Below are 23,824 nucleotides of genomic sequence, written 5' to 3'. Positions count from 1 at the left end.
CAATACGTGATGACAGGGGCAGCAGAGAAGGAACCTGCTCGGAGGGAGGGAGGGAACCGCCGTCGCTACCGCTCCCCCCCCCAAGGTCGCCGCCACCGCTCCCCCCACCCGGAGTCACCGCCGCCACCCACCCTCCACCCAGCCCGAGCCCTCCTTCACTATTGAACAGCGCCAGAACGCAGCACACAGCTCAGCTGAGCTCCCGTCGGCCTTCCTTCCCTGCCTGTGTCCTGCCCTCGCCGACGTTACGTCACACGAGGGCGGGACACAGGCAGAGAAGAAGGAAGGCCGATGGGAGCTCAGCTGAGCTGTGTGCTGCGTTCCGGCGCTGTTCAATAGCGAAGTGAGGGCCTGGCCCGGGTGGAGGGGTGGCGGCGACTCCGAGGGGGGGGCGTAGTGGCGAGCTCGGGGGGGCCTTGCAACGGCGAGGGGAAGGGGCCTTTGAAACCCCCCCCCCTTCCTAGTCCGTTTTTACGGGCTCAACGGCTAGTAAATATATAAAGGAAACTAGGTACCTACTTTCCTTTATAGAAGTGTTGCCACATTGGCATCCTGTTATAGAATTTATCCCCTCTGTGTTTCTGTATCTCAGTTTTTACAAAATGTAGCATTTTGAATCAATTTTAGAAGTGTACAATTGAGTATTACACAATAGTTCCAAATAGCCCCTATAGTTTGATGCTGGCACTTATCAGTTTTACTGTCCAATGGTATTTTGACAGCTCTCTGAGATCCACTCTGGCCTTGGCTTCTTGCAGTGAGTGTTTTTCACTACTACTTGTGATGCTTTAAGCTGAGCCTTAGGACCCTTGTGTTTCTCTACACCTCTTAAAATTCAGAATTAGGTCATCAGTTGCTTTGTATTAAATCAGGTCCAACTGGTTCAGGCAACATGTCTGATGTTTCTGATGCATAAACATATGGATCAATGCATGCTGCCTGAGTGAAGCAATATGTGACACTTTTGCTGAGAGAACTGCTCTCGGAAGTTGAGGAGAATTGGATGATATCCAAATCCTCTATCACACCTCTGACCTCTCTTCTGCCCCTGTCATCTTGAACTCCTGTCTTGCCACTGTTTCCGCCTGGCTTAAAGGATAATGGTCTTTTCCTTAATCAGCGGAATATGAATCAGTCACTTTCAGGGGGCTCTACTCTCCCCTACCCCCTGCCCACTTTCTGGATAACATTCAGCTGGCTTTCAAAGATGCAGTCCAGATCTTGGGTGTAATTTTTTATTCCAAACTCACTTTTAAGAAACAAATAGACAATGAGGTTAAGTCATCTTTCTTTGCATTGCATCGCATCACATAAACATAAAGGAATCCTGTTCAGAAGGAATGGATCCTCAGAAGCTTAGCGGAGATTGGGTGGCAGAGCCGGTGGTGGGAGGCAGGGCTAGTGGTTGGGAGGCGGGGCTAGTGCTGGGCATACTTCTACGGCCTGTGCCCTGAAAATGGCAGATACAAATCAAGGTCAGGTATACACATAAAGGCTTTAACCAGATAACTTTGCAAACAAGACGGCTCTTAAGGGAGCCTAATCTTCAAATTGCGGTGAATACCATCTTTTTCTACTACTGAGACCCCTGAGGCAGGTTACGCCGAAACACGGCCCGTGTCGGGTCACCTATCAATAAAGACCTTCTGTTGCCCAGTCTTGAAGGCCCAGTGTTGCTTTTTTTGTTTGTATACTTTCTATGTATGCTGTATTACCCTCTCTATGTATAAAGTGATTTCCACTCATATGTGGCCACATACACACGTGTAAATGACTTGTTTAAAATACTGACTGGTGTAAAATACGCACCATGAAATGATGGTGCATACGTTGCCAGTGGGTATGTATAGGGTAGAATTTGGGCAGACCACAAGCAGAGTTAGCACATATATTCAAGGTATGAAATACCTTAATCTACATGGATATGTGCATAAAGTGTGTGCCTTCATTTACACCAGCTCCTGAGTTAGGTGTAGGTGATTAGGCCTGCATTCAAGGCATATTCTCTTCCACATACACTGGTACTTTATAAAGACAACTTCTTTATAGTTTGTTTATTGAATATTTGATATGCCACCTAAACTGAACAAGCAAGTCAAGATGATAACAATTACAAAAGTATAATATTAGAAAGATACATCAAAAGGAATAGGACAGAGACAATCATTCAACGAGGCAAATTTAAGGTCAGGCAATACCCTTGAACTGTGATACAACCAACTGCTAATCACCCTGATCCTACATGTCTTCATAAAATAGTGTCTAGGTAGGTGTTTACCCAGGATACCCTACTATAAAGTTGCCCTCATGATCATAAAAGTAAAACATGTATTCATTAAAAAGAAAAAAAAATGGGCTGTCTGTGAAAATGTGACAGAGAAAAAGATTTTCATGAGTTGGTAATGCTGGTGTCATTCAGTGTGAATGACCTGGATTATCCACAATAGATACATTCTGAATTCATTTCTGATGAGGTATTCAGTATTTGTGCTTTCTCGTCCCTCACAGTGATTACACTCAGAATTATGGTGCAGTTCATTGGACGGGAGACCAAATATTGGTAAGCATTGAGATCTGTGCAGTTAGCTGTGTGAGGAGGGGCTGACTGGTAGGCAGTATTCTCCATGTGTTTGTTTGCAAGTCTGTACAATTTATTACCTGGATTCCAAATCCCATGAGTGGCTGACAGATGATCTGTGTATGTGAACCAAATTGTGTGCTTTCTCTGAACAATCAGTACAAGTGATACCAATAAATTTATTCTGAGATGTGCGCATGTTTGCATGAATGAAATTCCTGAGATTAGATATTGGTGAGTACTGGGCAAGCTCAACGTGTATCCATCTTTCTGTTTCCTTCTACTTTTTTGGGGCTCAAGGTGAGTAGCTCTAGTGTTATGATGCCAAAAAAACGTGGAGGAAGTTTGAGAGAGAAGGCAGGTTATCAAGAAGTAAGCTATTTAACATGTTCACAGCCCTTACTAGGATGTGGACTGAATTGATGTGTAAGTGGCTCTAAAATTCCCCTGGCTGTGACAATGATATTTTGATAATGACATTCTGAAGTTGCAGTTACTTTTCAGTAGGGCATTGGACTAGTTGGTAAATTAGGAATTAAAACTATGATAGTTTCCATACACCTAAAGCCATTTCAAAGAAAATGTATTCCTGCATTGATTCAAATACCATTGTTTTAACAGAGAGTACCTATATATAATAAATATAAACCGCAGTGGCATACCTTGCTTGGTTGCCATGTGGGGTGGAGTTCCCCCCTTCTCCAGGTGCATCGCCCCCCCCCCCCCCCCTCTTTCAAGCATTTGGGGGAAGGAGGTATGCATCTAGCAGTCACAGAACCACGGTCTACATGCATGCTGCTGCCTGCTCTGCCAGTTCCCTGCCCTGGAGCAGGAAGTTGGCATCAGAAGAGGCAGGGGACTGGCAGAACTGACAGCCACACATATTGTAGACTGCAGCACTGCAACTGCTCGATGCACTCCCTTACTACCTGCACCAGAGGCAGACTGCACCCACTGCCCCACCCTTAGTTCACCACTGATAAACTTCTTTGGTTGTACCACAGGAAGACAGTTTCCATTACGTAGCTTCCCGTTATTCCAGAACCTGTGGGGATAGTTGTGTCAATCAACCAGCAGGTGGATATAGAGAACTGAACACTGAGCTGAGACATATCTCTCTTGGCATCCAGTACAGCTCTTCAGTATTTTCTATCTCCAGCAGTTGGATGGACACACTTTTCAGCCTCTGTTTCTGAATGATTTCCTCATGGTCCAGTTAGTTTTGCAGGTGGCTTGAGTCTGCAGAGTCATATTTGGAGGTCTTCAGATCCCTGTGTCTGGTGCCCTGCGAATTTACTTCTTCCCTCCCTTCACCTCTTCCTGTTTCCTGTGGAGCTGTCCTTTTCCAGTACAATGACCTTTAAAAAAAAAAAAAGAGAGAGGAGAAGGAAAGATGTTTACTGGAGAGCATGGGTCAGAGTATCAGTCCTGATTCTTTCTCATCTGGGGTAAGAGTTGTGGAGATTGCGAACTTGGGGGGAGCAGCCGGCAGTGGTAACTCCGACTAAAGTTTGATCAGAACCTCTTGGAGATGTGCACGTTCTACTTGGTGCAGGAGAGGGAACATGACTCACCGCTCGGTACTGCGTTGTGATAGGCTGGTGACAGACTGGTGAATGGCAACTCCCACAGAGGCAGTTAAGCCTGGTTTCCTGCTGTGGGACTCACCAGCCAGTGTTGGGGCATTACAGTGCATGCAAGCCAGGAATGCTGCAGGATGTGTGTCTTTCTTCTATGTTTGTGCAGCGCTGCGTACGCCTTGTAGCGCTATAGAAATGCTAAATAGTAGTAGTAGTAGTAGTAAATGGGCAGCAGCAACACTTCTTCAGATTTGGCGCTGTATCCAAGTATGCCTGGGACTTCAGGCTGTCCGGCAGGGCTGGTGTGCAGTTTGATGCAGGAGATCACAGGTGCCATTTTGTCCAATATCAAGGCTGCACCTTGCTTACCTTTCCCTCTCCATGTGGTGTTCCTCAAGGCTCGGTCCTAGCCTCAATGCTATTCAATGTCTTCATTGTTCCCCCTCCTATCCTTTGCAGAATCTCTTGGTTTACATATCTTTGTGTGTGCATATGATATTCAAATCCTCATACCTGTAGATCTGACTAACAGCTCCTCCATCCATTCACTCAACAAAAAACTTGACTCAGTTGCCTACTGGCTACACTTCCATAAACTCACCTTGAATTGCAATGTGTAGTGGTATCATTTTTACTCGCCAACATGTCCCGTCCACCCTGTGAGTATAGTGGCCCACCTCCTTTCTCTAATATCCTCGGTCAGAGTCCTGGGTGTTATTTTAGACGAGACCCTGTCTTTTTGACCTTACATCTCCCAAATCATATGCTCTTGCTTTTACAAACAAAATGCTTTATACGGTCCATCATCTGTTTACCACTTCCACCCTTCAGGTCCTCATCCATTCTTTGGTACTCTCTGGCCTCAACTACTGCAGTGCCTTGCTACAAGGCATCCATAAGAAAGACATTCAATACCTGCAATTAGTTCAAAATGCTGCCATTCGCCTCCTCTCCAAGGCAAAGCAGTCTGATCATGTTATCCCACTCCTACAAGATGAGGTTTGGCTACTGGTCGTCTTCTGAATCCAGTATAAAATACTTCTTGTCTACAAAACTCTCCAGTCTGATCAACCTACTTATCCGTACTTAGTTCCTTATTAGCCCTCCTAACCTCTTCACTTCTCGCAGAACCACCTACTCCAGATTCCCTCATTACATGCAATCCACCTTTCCTCAATATGTACCAGGACATTCAGTGTAATGGGCCCCACACTCTGGTTTGCCCTCCCCGCCCCCCCATCACTCTGCACCAAACCACTCTTATCAACTTTTAAAGTCCAATTCAAAGTACATCTGTTTACCGCAGCCTTTGCTCCTAGCCGCAGAAACAATGGCCACTGAGTTAATTGGGGTGCAGTGATAGCATCTGTCTTTGCTACTCCTCTGGACTAATACCCTCCCCCTTCTCTAGCACTCTGTTCTACTTTCCCTCTTAACTTTTTATTTTTTTAACATTAAGTTTTTATTAAAGGCTTAAACATTGCAAACTCTGTATAATATACCACAATAAACAGGCATTAAACAGAAAATGAACTACCAAATACAATACTGAACACCCCCAGGCCTTCCCCCCCCCCCCCCCCCATACCCCCCTGCGCTGAAGGATCAAGCTCTGAGCACTCTGTGGTTCCTTCGAAGTACATTACCCCATTCAAGTAAAAGTCCAGAGCATCTCTCCCAAAACACAGCTAACCCTCGATCCACCCCCCTTCCCCCAAACCCGCTTAAATGTCTTTCAGCAACTGATCCAAATATACCCATTCTTCAGCAGTGGAGCCAGAGCACCCCAATCGATGATCAGTTAATTTCTCCAGTTCTCCCAGCAGTTTTAATTTCAATAGCCTGATGGTCCTCTGTCCTGTTTCCAGTGAGCAGTTATAACAGTCTTTGCCATGGCTAAGCATAGATGTTTGAGACAACACTGCCACTTCAGGCCTCTACGATTACCCCAACCAAGCAAACACCATTTAGGATCACAAGGGAACAGTACATCAAGAGTTGAGGACATGCTTTGTGTAATTCCCTGCCAAAACCCCTGGAGCTGCCCACATGCCCACCAAACATGGAAAGAGGTGCCAATGTCCAAACCACACCTCCAACACAGATCTGTGGCTCCAGGGAACATAGCCCTTATTCTGTCTGGTATGTAATGCCATCTACTCAATACTTTGAATGCATTTTCTTTAATCAAGACACATATAGACCCTCTTGACTTTGTATTTAAATTGTAGTTCTTTTCTACCCTTCTTATTAATTTGTGTCTGTAAACCGCTTTGTTGGAATTCCCTAAGGCAGTATATCAAGTATAAATAAACTTGGAATCTTGGGACCGACTGGCAGAAAGGAACAGCTTCTGTTTGATCACACACACAGCGCAGCCACCTTTTTTACAAACTCAGGGCCAAACAGAGCATTCAGCTGCATCGGGATCTTTGTTTTTTCCAGAGTCTATATTGGTCTTGCATCACACCTATTTATTGAAACAGTCAGAATTGCTGCAAGATGCTTCAGTTTCTCATCCCGCTGCCCTCCGGGTCATAAGCGATCTCACTTAGCTTCACCTGTTCACTCCTGATGTACTGCTTTTCCCTCCTTATCTAATGTGGCCTCAGTCTAGTCAGAGGAACCATACTTGAAGGAGCCATTAGATGAGGGAGAGCTACTCCTGAGGACGAGGATGATCTGATAGTAGTGAGGTTGTTTCATAAAGAAAAGCTCAGTATTCTTATTTCTGAAGCATTGGCAGTGATTTCCTTTGAGGAGCCTTCTGCTTCAGTGTCAGGAGTTCCCTCTTCGTCATCATGAGTGGTCTTAGATGTCCTTCTAAGGCCTTCCCAATGCATCCAGGCATTCAAGACCTGATTACAGCAGAATGGGTATCACCAGACATGGGGTTGAGAGTGGGAAGAGCCATGGCTTGCCTCTACCGATTTGTTCCTGAGGAGAAGAAAGATAAATTGCAGCTTCCTAGGATGGGCTCCCTGGTTACAGCGGTGACTAAGAAGACCACCTTACCGATGGAAGGGGGCATTGCCCTAAAAGATCTATAGGATAGGAAGGTAGAAGGCCCACGGAAACAAGCCTTTGAAGTGGCCTCTTTGGGCCTTCAAGCAACAGACAGATACCAGAGGAGTGGTGGTTTAATGAAATTCACTCAGACAAAGGAAAGGTGAATAGTGGAGTGCCTTAAGGATCGGTGCTGGGGCCAATTCTGTTCAATATATTTGTGAGTGACATTGCCGAAGGGTTAGAAGCTAAGGTTTGCCTTTTTACAGAAGATACCAAGATTTGTAACAGAGTGGACACCCCAGAGGGAGTGGAAAACATGAAAAAGGATCTGCAAAAGTTAGAAGAATGGTCTAATGTTTGGCAATTAAAATTCAGTGCAAAGAAGTGCAAAGTGATGCACTTAGGGAGTATAAAATCTAAGGCAGCCAGCCGTATGTGCTAGGAGGTGAGAGGCTGATATGCATAGCTCAGGAGAGAGACCTTGGGGTGATAGTATCTGAGGATCTGAAGGTGATGAAACAATGTGACAAGGCAGTGGCCGTAGCCAAAAGAATGCTAGGCTGTATAGAGAGAGGTGTAGCCAGCAGTAGAAAGGAGGTGTTGATAACCCTGTACAAGTCGTTGGTGAGGTCCAAATTGGAGTATTGTGTTCAGTTTTGGAGGCCATATTTTGCTGAGGATGTAAAAAGATTTGAAGCAGTCAAAAGGAAGGCAACAAAAATTGTGTGGGGCTTGCGCCAAACGATATATGATAAGAGACTGTAAGGCCTAAATATGTATACCCTAGATGAGAGGAGGGACAGGGGAGATATGATACAGATGTTTAAATACTTGAAAGGTATTAATATAGAAACAAGTATTTTCCAGAGAAATGAAAACGGTAAAACTAGAGGACATGTATTGAGGTTGAGGGGTGATAGACTTAGGAGTAAAATCAAGAAATTCTTTTCCACAGAGAGGGTGGTTGATGCCTGGAATACCCTCTCGAGGGAGGTGGTGGAGAAAAAAATGGTGATGGAATTCCAAAAAGGTATGGGATGAATACAGAGGATCTCTAATTAGAAAATGAATGGTATTAAACAAAAAAACTTAAATGGTTGCATGAGTGTTTGCATGTCGAATGGTGCTTTAGATGGCAACTCTGAATGTGAAGAACTAAGTTCAAATATTCTTACAGAAGGTTACAAGTTAGAGTTCTTCCGCCTGGTTGCTCCTCTCTTCTTGCAGTCTCCTGTCAAAAGGGAACCAAGGTGGTCGAGGTTTAGGCCACTGTAGATTACTTGCTGGCGCTCCAGGTCATTGTTCCATTTCCCCAGGCCGAACAGGGACAAGGCAGATACTCCATCTACTTCATGGTCCCAAATAAGGAAGGCATCTTTCGTCTGGTCTTAAATCTCAAAGATCAAAACCACTGCCTTCGAGTGTCCCGCTTTTGCATGGAGATACTAAGAGCAATCATAGCCTCGATTATAGTGGGAAAATTTCTCACCGTCCTTGATCTCAAGGAGTCGTACTTGCATATACCCATCAGAAGTTTTGCAGTTTTGAGCCATCTCTTCCAGTTCAGGTCTTTGCCCTTCGGTCTTGCCTTGACTCCAATAACGTTTACCAAGGTTATGGTGGTGATGATGGCGGCCTTCCTTTGGCACCAGGGAATCAATTCACACGTTTCATGATGACTGGCTCATTCATTCATCATCCTATTTGGACAGTGTAGTGGTGATGGACAAAGTTGTCTGTCTTCTGCAGTCGTTAGGTTGGACGATCAATTTTGAGAAGAGCAGACTAACTGTATTGCAAACCCTGGAGTATCTTGGTGTTCTATTCAACATAGCATGGGAGAGGATCTTCCTTACGGAGCACAGGAAGTCAAAGCTGGTTCAACAGATTTGTCTTCTCCTCAGTCAAGGCAGGCCCAGGGTCTAGTACTACATCCAGGTTCTGAGGGTCAGTGACAGCAGCGATGGAAGTGGTACCATGGGCTAGGGCTCATATGTGGCCGTTACAGGAATCTCTTCTCAGCTGCTGTTCTCTGTTGTCACGAAAGCATGATCTTCATCTTCCTTGGATGCAGGTTGCCAGACGGAGTATGCAGTGGTGGGTGTTGACAAGAAATTATTTTTGTTTATTTTTAATGAAAGTTTAAACGTAATACAACAAACTTAAAAGACCCCCCCCCCCCCAACAACAATTGTCTCAATCCCCAAACCTATACAGGGAAATGGCTAATAACATACTGTCACTCTTCAGTATGAGGCTCACACCGCCAGTTCCAAATAACTCCTACTCCCCCTCCCCCTTCCCCATACCCCCTTCCCCCCTCGTGTCTAGTATTAAGCTAATAGAAAACTATTACCTTGTGAGTAAGACAAGCTCTCAATTCTAAGAGGGCATAACTCTCTCAAGGCAGAGCAGGCAAACCCTCGAGCAAGCCAATATATGCGTCCCATGTCTTATGGAATCGCGTTAATCTATTTCTGCGAAGGACAGTGAGCTTAGATATAAAGTACACAAAATTTACTTTGCGCTGGACCTGAAGAAGTGTAGGGGTCTCCTGCTGCTTCCAGGCTGTCGCCAGTAATAAGCGACCTGCCGTGAATATATGGTGTGACAGCCTACAATTATGTGTACATAGTTCGCTGGGTCTGAAATGGAGCAGGCAGCTGGCTATAGTTGGGTTCACCTGGACTCCCAGAACATCCGACGCCCATCCCGCTATCTCACCCCAATATCGTTGAGCTTTGGGACAAGACCACCAAATGTGTATAAAAGTGCTCAGACCCCCATAGCCATGCCAACATCTATCAGATCCTGTCCTATATATAGCTTTCAGACGTACTGGAGTGAGATGCCAATGGTATAACATTTTATATCCATTCTCTGTTAGACTACTAGATATAGAGACCTTCAGGAGGTTTTTATAAATCCCTTCCCTTTCCCGATCAGTGAGATGGGTTCCCAGATCTTCTTCCCATTGTCTAACGTACTTTAGGGGGGGGTGGTAACTGGCCCAGTAAATCCTTATAGAAGCGTGAAATACATCCCCTGCCACTACTCCCGTCCATTGCTTGTTCAAGTGGTGTGATCGGAGAATGTCATTCCCTCCCTGTCTCGCCGATGTATAAAATCGATCAATTACCAGTATGCAAAAAGGTCCCTCTGACCTAGCCCATATTTCTTCTTCAAATGTGTGGTCTACTTGTATCCCCTCTTCCCATATTTGCCCCAGGGTGCATAAGCCTTGACCTTCCCATCGGTAGTAAATTTGAGCCTCTTGACCCGGGTAAAGCCCTCTACGTATCGTATCATATGGTGTAGCTGAAAAGTAAGTCCGGCCTGGGAGAAGGCAGCTACGCGTCGTGCACCAGATTTTAAGAGTCTGGGAGATTATGGGATTAGTGGTGCAAATAAGATTACTTAAAAACTGTGTCAAGAGCCAGATTTCCAGGAATTTGACCATTGGAGCTCCCTTTCCAATAACACAATGGGAGGTGGTGAGAACGGATGCCAGCATGTCAGGTTGGGGAGCTCATTGCAAGTTCCATCTGGCATAGGATACCTGGACGGACCAGGAGTCTCGGTGGTCGATAAATCGCTTGGAGCTCCGGGCAGTGCGGAATGCCTTACACAGCTTCACTCCCTTTCTGGTGGGGGGCCCTGTCCAAGTTTTCTCTGACAATGCGGCAGCAGTGGTTTATTTCAACAAGCAAGGCGGAACTTGCAGCCGTCCAATGGCAGTGGAGACAGCCTCCCACGTGAGTTGGGAGGAGAACAATCTTCTCCTTGTCAGTAGCTCACATCTCTGGGTCCTTGAATATGGAGGTGGACTTTCTCAGCAGGCACTTCTTGGACCCGGGAGAATGGGAACTATCCAGCTGGAGTTTTCAGCTGATAGTGGACTAATGGGGGTTCTCCATTTCTGTACTTGATGGCGACAAAACGGAATGCCAAAGTGCCTAAGTTCTTCAGCCATCGGAAAGACTCGGCCTCGATAAGGATTGATGCATTACTTACATCCTTGACCAATAGTAGGCCACATGTTAAAAAGGATCACATTGTCCTGAGGTCAAATAAAACTCGTAGCCCGAATTGGCCGTGGAAGCCGTGGTATGTGGACCTGATTTGACTGCTGGACAGGAGTCCTCTCCATATTCTGCAAATACATGGCCTACTGAAGCAAGATCCGGTGCTCATGGAGGATGTGTGCCCCTTTGGTTTTAGAGATGTGCCATTGAAAGGGCTTGGTTGGGACGAAAAGATTATTCTGATTCGTTCATTACTAGCTTGCTTGAGGCTTGGAAAACTCTCTACGTCCATGGCATATGCGAGAGTGTGGAGAACGTTCAAGGTGTCCTGAGTATGGACTCTCTCCCCTCTCTACTCAGATCACGCACATCCTAGCATTTCTCCAGGCAGGTCTTCCGTAAGGTTGGTGTTGGGTACTGTAAAAGTTCAAGTTGCAGCTTTGGCGTGTTTCAGGGGTCAACTACAGAAGGCATCTCTTGTGGCTCACCTACATATTGTTTGATTCTTGCAGGGAGCAGACTGCTTGCGGCCTCCCTTTCATATGCCATGTCTTGAGTGGAATCTTAATTTAGTCCTTCAGCTCTTCAGACACCTCCTTTTGAGCCACTCCGGAAGACCTCCTTGAAAGATACTAAAGATAGTGTTCTTGGTGGCTGTTGTCTCAGCATGTAGGGTTTCAGAGTTTCAGGCTCTGTCTTGCCAGGATTGCTTTCTTTGCTTTTCAGAGGTGGAGATTACCTTAGTGTCTCCGGAGGATATTTGAAAGGATGGTGACGTGGTCGATGCTGCATACCTTTTCAAACTCTACAGGGTGGACATTGCAGCGTGCTTGGATGCCAGTTTTGGGGCTTCGGTCTTCAGGCGCACCTAAGGTTACCATATGGCTCCAGAAAAAGGAGGACGGATTGAGCCAGCCGGGTTTTACTTCCATTGCTTTCAATAGAAAGCAATTGAGCCAGCCGGGTTTTACTTCCATTGCTTTCAATGGAAAGCAATGGAAGTAAAACCCAGCTGGCTCAATCCGTCCTCCTTTTTCTGGAGCCACATGGTAACCCTAGGCGCACCACATTTCTGAGATGTTTAGTTGGTGTGAAGTAATGGGTCAAATAACAACTTGTCACTTTGCATAGTGCTTCCTGCATATTTCTTGGTCTCTACAAGTTGTCCTGAGATGAGAGCGGTCCACACACGTTTGCTGTTCTGGTTAGTGTCAGGTTACCAAGTTGTTTAAGGTTGTTGTGTTTATTCTGAGTTTATCCTTACTGCTTGTCTACGTAAGTTTTCAGTTCTCTATCTCCACCTGATGGTTGATGGACACAACTATCCCACAGGTCCTGAAATAGTAGGAAGGACTAATAGAAAGAAAATGATCAGGTAAGACCTAATTTCTCCTTTATTGAAATCCAAGATCAACAAAGACAAAGAATACGATGTACAATAGAAATTATCCAAACTGAAGTTACAATCAGCCAATGATTTTACAGACCCACCCCTCTCCCAACCCACCCTTTCCCCTTCCATCTGAAAGCAAAATACCAGACGTGGGTGGGTCTTACCAAAGTCTGAGTTAGTTAATGTCTAGACAAAGTTAACCAAGCAAAATTGTCTGGTTAACTTTCCTACTCAACAGCTTACAAGTATTGACCTTAAAATGTCCAAATACTTCTGAGATACCATAACATTGCTAATCCATTTCTTTATATAGGAGCATGATAACTTTTAATTTTTTTCACCTTTTTTTATTTTAATGAATCTACATAGTGGAATATTTAATTCCATGGCAACTATCTACCAGGAGGAAGGAATTGGTGGATTTTTTGCGTAAGTTTTACATATTGTGGCTTTTCATTATAACTTAAACCTTTTGAAATTAGATAGTTTTAGAAAGAGAGTCGGTGTAGGAGAGGAGGAATTTTAGTAATTTGTATAGCTGTAAGGAAGATGGATAGCAGTATAAAGCCTCAGATGGGCAAAACCTATAGAAAGTAGCCCAACAGCAGAGAGAAGTGAGTAAACAAAATGTAAGGGAATTAAACCTAAAAGTGCATGCAGGTGAATACCAGAAGAGCAACTGTTTAATTAAGGTAATGGAATCGGTAGCCTTCAGGCGTTGCTGGAACATTGAAACATGAATCCCATGCATAGCTAGTTAAGATGGGAAATTATACCTAGTTTAAAAATGTCAATGTGAATAGTAGCAAACCAGATGTAAAGCTTATGCTGAGAAAGGATGTTGTGGGAGGGGTGGGGGGAGGGAGGGTGGAGAAGCTGAGTGATAGTGTTGAAACATTGACTGAGACAATTCAAGATGGTGAGTGAACACAATAGGGAGACCTCAATTATAGGAACTGGGTGAGAACCAGAGATAAACTTACAACTCTGCTTTACCTAGGACTTAACTGTGAAAGGGAAGTACGAGCTGTAGATATGTAGGGTATATGAATGTTCTTAGTTCTCCAAAGACCAGCAGAACTTAGTTTATCACATGTGGGTGATGTTCCCAACAGAGCCCTGGTGCGCATGCTGCCCAGCATTCATTGCAAAAACAAAGCCTTTGGCAGGCCCGCACTATGCATGTGTGAATGCCTTCCCGCTAGCTCAAGTCAAGCAAGACCCTCAGTTTCTTTTTCTCCACAGCAGTGTTCTCTCATTTTTGCTGGCCCATGTGCACATGAAAATCATTTTGTGCGTACATTTTCGGCCTCGGTTCGATGTGTGCGGTGTAGCCTATGTTCACAATAAAGAAAGCCAGCAAAAATTTAGTGCATGCAGTTGTTAGGTTTGTGCGCACTCCCTTTCTGATCCATGTGTGTGCACACACGCTCAACTTAGCTGGAACACTGCTCAACCTGTCTTTTATTGCGGCGTGAGAGACTTTATTTCCCTTTTTGTGCCTTCCTGCTTACGGGATTTTGTGAGGTCGGGAAATTTCTCCCAGGTTTTGCTCCTTTCCCTTTGGCAGGAGGGGTTAGAGAAGCACAGGGCAGAGATCCTTGAAGAGTTAGAGAATAGCAACACTTAAGAGGAATAAATTATAGTAGTAAGACACTGGGAGCACTAAGCTCTAAGAAAGGAAACAGCTCATAGAGCTTGTGGTCCTTTTCTGGCAGAGCTTGGTTTGTCCTGAATTTGAATTTTATACTTAATTTCTTGCCTTTTCAAATCCCAGCTCAAGGCAAGTTATGAATCAGGTAGAAATGCTATTTATCTGTCTTCCAAAAGCCTTACAGCTTAAATTCATACCTGAGGCAATGGAGGGTGAAGTGACTTGCCCAAGGCCACAAGGAGTAGCAGTGGGGTTTGAACCCTGATTTATCTGGCTCTGAGCACACTTCTCTAAGCACTAAGCTGCTTCTTCAGCTTCTCTTTATTTCTAGGGTTTGCAGAACAGTTACAGTCAAGTGGTACTTGGGAAGCTGCCATGTGGCTTGAAGTGCACCAGAAAATCATATAAATAGTAATTTCTGAGGCCTACAGGAACTTGTCTTCACTGGTGACTTAGAAACTTTTCAAAAATCAGTAGCTTATCAGTAATCAAAAGAAATGTCAGTTACTAAATGCCTGCAGCAAGGGGACTTTGCATATTAGAAAGTAGGGTATGCTGGAGATATTTTTGTTAATTTTTTTTCTTTTAGTGTTTGTTTTCATTTTCTTTGAGTGTGCACTATTTTGTTTTAGCATATACTAACATGAAAGAATCTAATAAAAATGTTTGTAATAAGGCAGCAAGTAAATGATGGAGGAAAACAAGGATTCTAGGTACCTTTCTCAGCAGATAAGAGCGTGTTCTCTCACCCATCAAATTAGGAGCCATTTTAGATTAGATCATCCCAGCTGGCATACCTTTGGGAAGAACCAACGGATCTTAGATGACTGGTGTAACACTAACTCAACTGCAATAAAATATCATTTAAGATCCTGATGAAAGTAAACAAACACCACGTACAAACTAATAATCATAATAATAATAGGGTTATCTTGCAACTTGCCGACTGTGGCAAGCTGGGATTCATTGACAAAATGAGGGAGATTGGATTAATTTAAAGGCCATCACAGCAGTTGTATAGTTCTATAAAAGGGACATAACATAGGATATTCTGGTCTTTATCTGCATCATTTATTATCTAGTCTGACCAGTAAGGTGGTTAGGGTTGTAACTGCCACTCTATCCAGGTTATCCCCATCAATGCCTTTATCTAAGGTGTAACTGCCAGACAGTGGTACTTTTCCCCAGTCCATATATTTAACATTTTCCTGATAGACCGTCCTTCCCCATGTTTAAACTTGTACAGCGCTGCGTAACCCTGGCAGTGCTATAGAAATGCTAAGTAGTAGTAGTAGTAGTAGTAGTAGTATAGACCTATGGTACATTTAAAGGCTCATTTTCAAAGCACATAGACTTACAAAGTTACACAGGTTGCAGTGTTACTTTGTAAGTCTATGTGCTTTGTAAATTCGCTTCTATGTAACTTTGCTTTGACAGCGAGCACCATAGTGTACACATACTTTTCTCTCAGTGGAGCTCTGGAAATGAATTTTTGGAGGGAAAGAACTGTACAAGCAAAAAGATTAATAACCTTTTTACCCAGTTTGTTTTCTGCTTTATACTGAACCTTAGTATCTTTCCCTATTCTTCCTAAACTTGGTATTTTTTTTTTCTCCAGAGGCCTTATTCCCCGCCTCTTAGGTGATGTCATTTCCTTGTGGCTCTGTAATATGTTGGCCTACCTCATCAATACTTATGCGCTGGATAATGGGGTAGGAAATGTTTCTGTTCCTAAATACAGAAATCATTGCTCAATAAAGTGAAAAATTGGAAGCACTATTCCAAGTGTAATGTGTAGTTAAGTGGATTTGATCCCAATACAATATTTATTCTGGTTTTCTGCTTTCAGATATCCAGTATGAGTGAGATGAAAGGTTACTCGCAAGCTGTTACAGGAGTAAGTTTCAGACTCAGTTTTTTGTAGTCTGTTTTCAGTGTTATCAAAAACATGTTGAGTGTTCCAGTAACTAAGGATTGTTTCTATGATGATAGCAGGTTAGGAAATGTGATTCAGAAGCCACTTTCCCCAGCCAAAAAGGAGTCACTGGCCCAGCAAAATCAGCCTGGAGGCTACTAGGAGAGGTTGCACAACCAGCCTAGCACCAGCGATCTAGAAGAGCTGACAGCCAAAGGTAGCCAGAGAAGTGTTTCAGACACACTGTGAAAGGACATTAACGTTCTTTGCAGCAAAACTAGCAAATTCTTTTCAGAATTAGTTGATTGTTAAACAGGCAAAATCATTAAGAACTCATTTAATGTTCAAAATTAATTTGTGATTTAGCTCACACCTTTTCAGTAGTTGCTCAAGGCAAGTTATACTCAGGTAGTGGTACTTTAAGGTATTTCCCTGTCCCCAGAGGACTTATAATCTAAGTTTGTACCTGAGGCAATAGAGGGTTAAGTGACTTTACCAAGATCTCAAGGAGTGGCAGTGAGATTTGAACCCTGGTTTTCCTGGTTCTCAGTCTGCTATTCTAACCATCAGGCATTCCACTCCTCTATGGGGTGCTTCCCCAGCCCCACTCACATTCAGTACTTTTGCATAGTGTCAATAAGTCTTGAAAATTAAAATCTGCTTGTGAGATGACGTGTCATTCCTTAAAGCATAACATAAGAATTGCTATATAGGGTCAGACCAAAGGTCCCTCTAGCCTTCTTTCCAACAGTGCCCAGTTCAGGTCACGGATACCTGGCAGAATCCCAAGAAGTTCATGCTACTTAACCTCAGGGATAAGCAGTGGTTTTCCAGTGTCTACCTTAATAACATAGACTTTACCTCTAGGAGCTTATCCAAACCTTTTTTAAATCCAGCTATGTTAACTGCTTTTACCACATCCTCGACCAATGAGTTCCAGAGCTTAACTATGTGTTGTGAAAAACTATTGTTTTAAAAGTAGTGCTATGTAACTTCATGACATGACCCCTGGTCCTTGTACTAACTGGTGCACTCAGGACAGCTCCAGCCCCGCATTCTCCCGCACCCACCACTCACTCCCAAAGTGCTTCCTTAAAACACCAAGTAAATATGCCAAAGTCAGATCTATTGGGTTAAACTTGGCTGCAGCTTTAGTTGCAACAAATCCTAAGCAGAGTAAATATGATTAAGGGCCAACATAAAAAGCATATAACTGTTCCCCATCCCCTCACAACCAGGTTACAACCAACATTTGTCCACAGTCCCAGCACAACTGCTCTATCTTTGCTTGACCCAATCATTTCCCTTTTTGTCGAATTCCTCCAGCCTCCCAGAGGCAGGGCCGGCCTTAGCAAGTGTGGGGCCCTATGCAGACCAAGTTGACGGGGCCCCACCCTAGCCCCGCCCCACCCTAGCTCCAGAGCCGGCCACCCCTCCCTCCGAGCTCCAAGGCCCCTAGCTCCAGGGCTTGTCGATCCTGCACAGTCAATGCCAACTGAAAACCATGTCTTTTTCACAAACACAGATACACCCTAATCCACTATAGAATAAGTAGTAATATTTAAACTTTCTAGTTAGACAAAAATTAAACTGAACCCCCAAGATGTCAGATTCTGCATACAATACAACACCACAGAAACAGAAAATGTCCCCTAATACTGTGCAAAATATAAAGACAACAGATGTAAATTTGAAAAAAAACTAACAAATACCAATCACCACTTTACAAATTAACAAATAGAAATAAAACAAATATCTCTATATATAAAAGGCACCACCAACGTTCTAAATGAAGCCTCCAGCCGGAAGTGTGAAGGGAGAGATATATCCGGTTTCCCCATGAGTGTCTGCCCCGCCCTCGCTCTCTCTGTAACACAAACAGTGAAGGAAAATACAGCAAAGCACAAAATCAAATCGCTCTCTCTGTAACAGTGAAGGACTCAGAGGGGGGAGGGGAGAGAGGGCAGAAGCCCTCACTATCTCTGTAACACAAACACAGCACAGCAAGAAACTTAACACTGAAGGACTGGACTCCGAGGGGGGAGGGGACAGACAGCACAGGGAAAGGGAGAGAGGGCAGAGGGAGGGACACACACACTCCCACATGCACACAGAAGAAAACCTTGCTAGCCCCCATTTCATTTGCATCAGAAACGGGGCTTTTTTACTAGTAGAAAATAAATTAATACCATTTTATTGGACTAATACATTTAGCTTTCAGAGGCCAAAACCTCCGTCCTCAGGTCAATACAGTATAGAGCTGTTACAGTATCCTTTCCTGACCTGAGGAAGGGGGCTTTGTTCTCCGAAAGTTTGTCAAAATGTATTAAAATTAGTCCAATAAAAAGATTACCTTATTTACATGTTCTATTATAAACATTTATTAACACAGCTACAATACTATATCCTAAAGCAAAAAAATAAAAATATATATTTTATTTACAGTTTGTCGTCTCTGGTTTCTGCTTTCCTCGTCTTCTTTTCACTGTCTTCCTTCAATCCAGCATCTGTCTTCGCTCTCTCTCTGCCATCCAGTGTCTGCCCTCTCTGCTGTCCCCTCCATCCAATGTCTGCCCTCTCTCCCTGCCCCTTTCGTGCACATCTGCCCTCTATCTCTGCCCCTTCCATTCACTGTCTGCCCTTTCTATCCCTTCCATCCACTGTCTGCCCTTTCTCTCTGCCCCTTCAGTCCACCATTTGCCCTCCCTCTCGCTCCCCCTTCCATCCAGGATCTGCCCCTCTCTCTGCCCCTTTTTTTCAGCCCCCAGTTCCAGCCCCACTTTCCCACCAGTCCCCTGTTTCAGCCCCAGCCCTTTTCTCTCACCAGTCCCAAGCTTCAGCCCCAGCCACTTCTCCCTATCTCCTTTTCAGCCCCCAGTACCCACAGTTTCAGCCCCTGCCCCTTTTCAGCCTCCAGTCCCAGTACTAGCCCCCTTATCCCACCTACCCTCCTTTTCAGCCCCCAGTTCCAGCCCCCTTCATCCACATGCCTTGTATTAGAGCCCCCCTTTTCAGCCCCAGAACCATTCTCCCACCTGACCCACGCATGCCCCATTTTCCCACCAGCCCCATGCATGGCCCCCATTTCCCATATGGCCCCTTCTCAAACCCCAGTTCCAGCCCCCTTCTCCCATCTGAGAACCCCCATCCCACAGCCTTCTCCCATCTGAGTCCCCCTTACCCCCTACCCCCATCTGAGAACCCCCACCCTGCAACCTTCTCCCATCTGAGTCCCCCTTACCCCTCCCCCATCTGAGAACCCCCATCCCACTCCCTTCTCCCATCTGAGTCCCCCTTACCCCCCCAACTGAGAACCCCCATCCCACACCCTTCTCCCATCTGAGTCCCCCTTACCCCCCTACTGAGAACCCCCATCCCACACCCTTCTCTCATCTGAGTCCCCCTTACCCCAACTGAGAACCCCCATCCCACACCCTTCTCCCATCTGAGTCCCCCTTACCCCTCCCCCCAACTGAGAACCCCCATCCCACACCCTTCTCCCATCTGAGTCCCCCTTACCCCCTCCCCCCAACTGAGAACCCCCATCCCACACCCTTCTCCCATCTGAGTCCCCCCGACCCACCTACCAACTCTGTTCTCCTGCTGCACCCACTAACTTTTAAAAAAAATTGAGAAGCGCCGAGTAGCAGGCAGCACCTCGCGTCTGCCCTGCTAGTAAAAATCTCCTGCACATCGTCGGGCCGGCCTTCCCGCACTGTCCCGCCCTCCTCTGAGGTAATAGGCTCTTCCCGCATTAAGTCCCTCCCTCCTCTGAGGTAATAGCCTATTACCTCAGAGGAGGACGGGACTTAATGCGGGAAGAGCCTATTACCTCAGAGGAGGGCGGGACTTAATGCGGGAAGGCCAGCCCAACGTTTTTTTGAGGCTTGGCAATCAGAATTGCACACAATACTCAAGGTGCAGTTGCACCATGGAGTAATACATAGGCGTTATAATATTCTTTGTTTTATTCTCTGTTCCTTCCTTAACCATTCGGTTTTCTTGTTTAACTACCACCACACACTGAGCAGAAGATTTCAACATATTGTCCACAATGACACCTAGATCCTTTTCCCAATGTGGAACCTAGCATCGTGTAGTTATAATTTGAGTTATTCTTACCAATGTGCGTGAAAGGGAACTTTTTTAGTCAAAGCAAATTCACCACAAAAAAATGGGCAATATCAGTAATTAGGAGAGAAAAAGCAAATTATTACACTGTAATAAATCCCCACCAAAACATATCCATAAAAGTTCAATCAATTAAAATTAGTATTTTATAGTAATTGTGCTCATACAGCATTGGAGCAGTGGCGGCACCAAAAAGGTGCCTAGAACAGCATGTCTCCTTACAGTATAGGAGAAGGTAATCCACCCGAGTGGATGGACACTAACTCCCAAGTAAAAACAACAGTGTAGAGAGAGTGGGAAGTGGACCAGTGACTCCAGGGAGACGGGATACAAGACTTCTAAGTACCACTTTATTCAATGACTCGACACAGAAACTATGTTTCGGCCACAGGCCTGCCTCAGGAGTCTAAAATAATAAATAAAAATATTTAAAAACAAATATGAAAACAACATAAAAATGTGCATAAAAATATCAATTTCCAACAACATATATATTATAAACATAAAATAATTACAAATATATGGACTTCAAATTTACTGACTGTGTACATGTAAATAATAAACAGTATATATATATATATATATATATATATATATATATTCTTCTATGATATCCATAATGTATTCAAATAAATCAAATTGTACTCATATAAAACCTATAAAATCATGCGTGAAATAAGAAAATATATATAACTCAAAAGAAGTCTAGATGTATATATTTTGCATATATATAAAAAATATATATACGTTTACTGAAGTTGTGGAAAAACTGCATACACAATGTATACACAAAGAGTGTTTGCCAGAAGAATGATGATTTACCACGAAAAGAGATATTATTATAATTAGGAACAAAACAGCTATATTAATAAATACATATATAAAAATTACATGCATAAAAAAATGAGAGTAGCAGTGTTATGACCACTTTTGGACTTCTAAGGTAAATCTCTTAAAGATAGTAAAAGTGAAAAGCAACATGTATATAATTACACAAACAATAAAAAGGGGCATCAGTATAATCATTGCACGATCAGTTCATTAATTTTCTGGAAAAAGTTTTGTAAAGAATTGTGAGTTCAAACTATATGTCAGAACCAAAAGTAAGGTTGCCACAATTTACTTTATAAGAATAACAGTATTTTGAAAAAGTCCAGCAAAATGGTTGTGTTAGATGAACAAATTCCAGCCTTTTGGAAATTCAGGCACATGGGAGTGAACTTGGAGATACTTGTCCCTTTTAAAGATTACAGCCTGAATCCACAATCTTTAGTTATCATGGCCAGGAACACACACACGTCTCCTGGCCATTGCAGTGCACAGTCCCAGTGCCAACCTGTGAATGAACTCATTTATATACTTAAATTCATTCTATCGCAGCTTATCAAAAAGGCCCCGTGAGAAGATTAGGATTATGATCTGTTGATATGTTTATACATCACATTTTCAAGAAACACAGATAGACACTGTGTTCATAAATAATTTAGTCAAAGCAATTCAATCCCATCAAGAATCAAAAATAGAAGCCATAGTGGTTCATGCATTCAAATTCTAAAGGTCTAAATATCACAGTTTTGGGATGTCCAAGTAAATGTCAAATCACCAAAGATCAGCAAGTAGGATGTGCCATTTAAATCCACATGTTCTGTGAAAATTAGTTATGTTCTGAAACCGGCAATGAGGTAAGAGGATTTTGTAAATCCAGGAGTAAGTGTGAGTTACTACAGCAAGAGACCTTCACAACAGAATAATTATAAGTCCAGCTGAAAAAGTATTGCAGCAAAAAGGTGGTCCAGTTTCTGTTTGGAGTTTCAGCACAGGAGATGGCCACAGGAAGCAATGATTTGTGGAGAATGTGCAAGATTTCTCTTAGACTTTATCATATTGTTGGCAAGATGTGTATATTTGTGGGAGAACGGGTTTGATTCTTTATTGGTGAGTTGCTGTGAAGAGCTGGTGATGGATGTTACATGCTGCTGCATCTAATAAGTGCTTACTATTTTTTTTTCTCGTAGTTCTTTGCCAGTATGCTGACTTACCCTTTTGTTCTTGTTTCAAATCTGATGGCTGTCAACCACTGTGGGTGAGTCAATTATAGTTTCTCAGCTTTGTCTACATATTCAATTCTATGAGGAGTAGCAGTTGTGTTTTGGAGGTATAGAAATCCAGGAGAGCAGTACACAATGGTGTGCACTGAAGAGAGATCTTTGGAGTGACCGTATCTGAGGACCTCAAGATTACAAAACAGTACAGCACTCAGAGCCCAAAGAATGTTAGGTTTATTCATTAGGGATCCTAAAATCCTGATACATTTGCAGCCTCGAGAACTGGAAGTGAATACCACTGAAATTTGTGGTGATTGAGTACCCCCCTAATATTAAGCAGATACCTTTACTTTGTCCAAGAAAGGGTCATTTGTATTGCATTTCCCTTTGCATAGACTTGTCAGCCTGTCTTTGTCTTGCCATTTTCCACCCTTGTCTTTTCTGACTTATTGTTTAGTCAAATTTACATAAAACAGCATTACAAATAATTACTCCATCTTTGTTTACTGTTTCCTTTTCAAGGCTATTGTTTCTGGTTTATAGTAACCAAGGTCCTTTCCCATGTCTGCTCTTTTCTCCATCGTTTTCAGGCTGGTTGGAGGCCTTCCTCCTTATGCTCCTCTGTACTGCTCCTGGATGGACTGCTGGAAACAACTTAGCAGAGAGGTATTTTAGTCCTAACTGCTCTTTTGCCAAATTACCTCTAATGTCCCCTTCATGACTTTGTTGTTTGCCAGTGGCTTTGTGGAAGAAGGTTTGTTTCATTTCATATTTATATTCCTGCTTTTTTTCTGAGGACTCAAGCCAGGTTACAACAGTAAAATGACAACATCATAAAAAAAATCAGCAATTCAAATTACCAAATAACATTTATACTCTGATGTACATGTTGTCCAGAAAAAAATGGGACCCCTTAGATAGTTTCAAAATATTTTGCAACTGTTTAAACATTTAGTATGACCTTAGGAAAAAAAACATTATACTAATGTATTTTCATAGTTTTTATAATTTGTGTTCAAAGTGTCCTCTTTCAATCTTGACACATTCATGAAGTCTTCAATACCATTGAGCTGTTGGTTCATTGAATTCTGGGGTTTCATTAATTAAGAGCTCAACTGTTTGTGCAAGCTCGATGCACTTGAGCTCCATCCTGTTGAAAAATAAAGTACTTGGGAGGGGAAGGGGAAGTCTTGAATTTCAGACCAAGTTTTTGCTGCAGTAGGATATTTTGGGGTCATTTGGAAAAATGTTGGGGGGGGGGGGGGTCCATTTTTTCCAGACACCGTGTACATTAGCCCAAACCTTCTCTCTCACAGGAGGCATTAAAGGTAAAGCATGTGCCCTTTTGCTACTGCAGGTCATGCAGTTGTATATGTAGAGTGGAGTTTTCAACCCAGTCCCTCAGAAAACACCTAGGTGCCAAATTTTCAGGATATCCACAATGAATAAACATGAGAGAGACTTTCATAGTATGGAGGTACTGCATGCAAATTT

General features: G+C 43.5%; 1 protein-coding gene across 1 annotated transcript in view; it reads left to right on the top strand.

Annotated features, from left to right (window-relative positions):
• The window catches only part of MTCH2 (mitochondrial carrier 2), a 107,424-nt gene that overhangs the window by 81,053 nt on the left and 2,547 nt on the right, over positions 1–23,824 (top strand). Inside the window, exons 7-12 of the mRNA XM_030200943.1 lie at positions 2,509–2,560; positions 12,955–13,014; positions 15,858–15,951; positions 16,089–16,136; positions 22,301–22,368; positions 22,921–22,996. Of these exons, the coding sequence (XP_030056803.1) occupies positions 2,509–2,560; positions 12,955–13,014; positions 15,858–15,951; positions 16,089–16,136; positions 22,301–22,368; positions 22,921–22,996 (398 nt within the window). The remainder of the gene's footprint in view (positions 1–2,508; positions 2,561–12,954; positions 13,015–15,857; positions 15,952–16,088; positions 16,137–22,300; positions 22,369–22,920; positions 22,997–23,824) is intronic.

The sequence above is a fragment of the Microcaecilia unicolor genome, chromosome 4 (assembly GCF_901765095.1).
Source record: "Microcaecilia unicolor chromosome 4, aMicUni1.1, whole genome shotgun sequence".
In the NCBI taxonomy this organism is placed as follows: Eukaryota; Metazoa; Chordata; class Amphibia; order Gymnophiona; family Siphonopidae; genus Microcaecilia; species Microcaecilia unicolor.
Note: the sequence above shows the minus strand (reverse complement) of the source record. Positions and strands in the feature narration are given on the sequence as shown.